At 43.8% G+C, this 2,920-nt stretch overlaps 1 protein-coding gene across 2 annotated transcripts in view; it reads right to left on the bottom strand.

The window, feature by feature from the left end:
- Nucleotides 1–864: 864 nt before the first annotated feature.
- Nucleotides 865–2,920, bottom strand: part of Aoah (acyloxyacyl hydrolase) — a 251,423-nt gene continuing 249,367 nt past the window's right edge. For both annotated transcript variants that reach the window (XM_031359270.1, XM_031359272.1), the window contains one exon: nt 865–1,465. In XM_031359270.1, the coding sequence (XP_031215130.1) occupies nt 1,337–1,465 (129 nt within the window). In that variant the 3' untranslated portion in view covers nt 865–1,336. The remainder of the gene's footprint in view (nt 1,466–2,920) is intronic.

Below are 2,920 nucleotides of genomic sequence, written 5' to 3'. Positions count from 1 at the left end.
GATCAAAGCCATAGCACTAATGTGAGTGCTGTGTGAAGAATTCTTAGACTGCATTGTTAGGAAATAAGCAGTTGTTTTTGGTTTATTTGTGTTTGTTTTGTTGTTGTTGTTATTTTTTTTTTAGAAGATAAAATCTGATCTGTGGTTGAAGGAGTCCAAAGTTGTTGAAGCAATAAACATTGTGAGTTGATTGTTACAAAGAGACAGAGAGCCTTTAGTAGCTTACTTCCTAAGGGAATTTGGTGCGGTTATGCCACTGTGCTAACAGTCTTGAACATTTACACAACTTCACCCATATTGATTTATGTAGCCAAAAGGGATTCCCTAAAACTATCAATAGACCAACCCATCTCTTGGGAACTATTGGCCATTGATATATGCTGGGGGGATTGGAGACACTGCCTGCAGTTGTTTTCTCACTGGTGAGCCACCAGACTCCAGTGGATAGTTCCAAATTCATGGCTATGAGCCCTGGTTAAACTCAGCTGGTCTCAAAACAAATATAACAGGCTTGAATATAGGAAAAGAATTTGTAGGGAGGAGGGGAGTTAAAGGGAGTTTGAAAGAAGTAGGAGAGGATGGGGGAGGAGAGCGACCAGATGCATTATACATATATGCACAAACCCATCAGAGAATAATTTAATAAGAAACTGTCAACCATATCAATAATATGGAAGATATTTTATTTTCTGTAGAAAATAACACAAAGTCATTACTATAAGTAAGACAGATTATGCAGCTAGAGAATAGAATTCAAGAAAAGCTTGTAAAGAAAAGTATCTTAATTTTGATGCAGTTCCTGGGTGTGTATGTGTATATGATATGTATATGTACACATACACATACATTTGATAAAGCCCTTAGTATACTGACTGCTGGGATTATTGGAAAGTGTTCTACTTTGAATTGTTCCTACCTACAGTCAGCCTGCAGCTGTACTAGAAGTCTCAGCTTCCCGGGCCACCTTCAAGTAAACAACAGGGAGAGAGGCTCAATCTGTAGTGCAGACCCTGGTAAGCTGCTAAGCATCCTGGAGTGCTTTACTATTCTAGAAGCCTCTTCTGGAACTGCTTAAGGGTACAGCTATTGCCATGCTTGGAAAGATCCCCAAAGCATTTTCTTAAAGGGTGTTCCAGAGTTGAGCAGAGGAGACTTACTGTGGGAAGCACAGGCATGGCATTGCCATTAAGGTCTGTCCCCAACTGAGAGGAAAGTGGTCTGCAGAGAGGCTGCTGAAGAAGCACTTCTGGGCCTGTGACACAGCAGCCCCTGGAATGGGAGGGTGGGAGGGTTTATCCACCTTTCTCTCCCCCAGTGATGCTCCTTCTGGGGAGACTCAGTGTCCTCCTTGGTCTCCAAACACCTCTTCAATCTGAGAGTTGAATGGATTCTCCTTTCCCAGGACATGAGGCCATTGGAGCTGTATCTTTTTCCAGACATGATTTGCTTGCAGAAGTGAAGCCACCTGCAAGACAGCCAGAGGGAGGAGAGACTTAATGGTAAGGGACCAACCGGTAGGCATGGGATGCCGCTCAGTTGGCAGAGGGCTTGCCTAGTACAGAGAAGCCCAAGCTTTACTCCAAGTGCCACATGACAGATCACTAAGGCACACTCCTAATTCTGCCTCTCAAGACATAGAAGCAGGAGGACCAGAAGCTCAAGTCCATCCTTGGACCACATGATGTGTTTGCAGCTGGCCTTGTATACAGGATACCTTGTCAAACCACAACACAACGCGAAACTGACCATCGCGATTCAGTAATTCTTTATTTCTTAAACTTTTTATTATAGTGATGCTAATATTATCTGGGAGAAACAATTTAAAAGTGGAAGAATTTCTTCTGCCTATGGGCTGCAGATACATCATGGAGCAAGAGTATAGTAGAGGAAAGCTGTTCACCTCATGGCAATCAGGAAGCAAAGAGGAGACCGGCTGAGGCCAGTGACATGATGTTTTTTTTAAAAGCCTGCTATCAGGGACGCCAATGCTTCAGCCAAGTTCCATCTCCCAAGGTTTACTTCTCTCACAATAGCGCCATCAACTGGAGAGCCTAGAATTTTAACACTAGAATCTGGGGGACATTTCATGTTCAAAGCTCAGTGTCTTCCATGGTGGGAAGTCCTGGGGACCATTCCTGAGTTTTCTGCTTCCATCTCTGTGTATCCAACCCCTTCCCCTAAGGTGGATGGGGGCCCATCACCTTGTCCTAATCTAATGATTAGGACAGTGGTGATGAACAGATGTCACTTCAGTAACTGTGCTTCCTAAAATAGAACTTGGTCTTGCCTGTCTGATGCTATAAGCAGTGAGCTGATGCTAACCCCCAGCTAAAGTCCAGCAAGAAGCTGGGTGCTCAGTCCTAATCCAAACTGCCAACTCAAGTGAATGTGATGCTGTTTACTCCGGTTTTGTCTCTGAATGATCCTAGAGCCTGGGTAACAGAACTTGATAATAGTTTGTGGCATCCTAAGGGCAGGACAAGGTCAGGCTATGACTATCAAAAACTTCAAAGTAACTTGTGTATTACTTTAAGTTCCTAGATTGAAAACATGTGAATAAGCACATGTTTTCAAAAATCCACTCCTGTACTCCAGGAGACAGCTAGCAATTCCTTCTGGTAGCCCAAGGCCTGGGTGCTAATGAATGAAGGCTTTCCCTGGATGAGCTCCTGGTTAGCCCAGGAACCAGACAAGTAGAGTGATCCTGCACCTGGAGGGCCGTGAGGGAGAAGTACAAGCCGAAAGGGAGGAGATACAAACTTTGCCTGGAAGGGAAAGGCCAGGCCCTCTTGGTACAAGCTGAACTTCTAAGGGTAGGTTCAGGATGTTTCTTAGGGAAGCTGACAAATTACACTATAAGTAGGACAGAGTCAATGATCAAAAGCTCTTTCTGGATCTAAACTGTGTGTAATATTTTAGT

The sequence above is a fragment of the Mastomys coucha genome, unplaced genomic scaffold (genome assembly GCF_008632895.1).
Source record: "Mastomys coucha isolate ucsf_1 unplaced genomic scaffold, UCSF_Mcou_1 pScaffold7, whole genome shotgun sequence".
Classification (NCBI taxonomy): Eukaryota; Metazoa; Chordata; class Mammalia; order Rodentia; family Muridae; genus Mastomys; species Mastomys coucha.
Note: the sequence above shows the minus strand (reverse complement) of the source record. Positions and strands in the feature narration are given on the sequence as shown.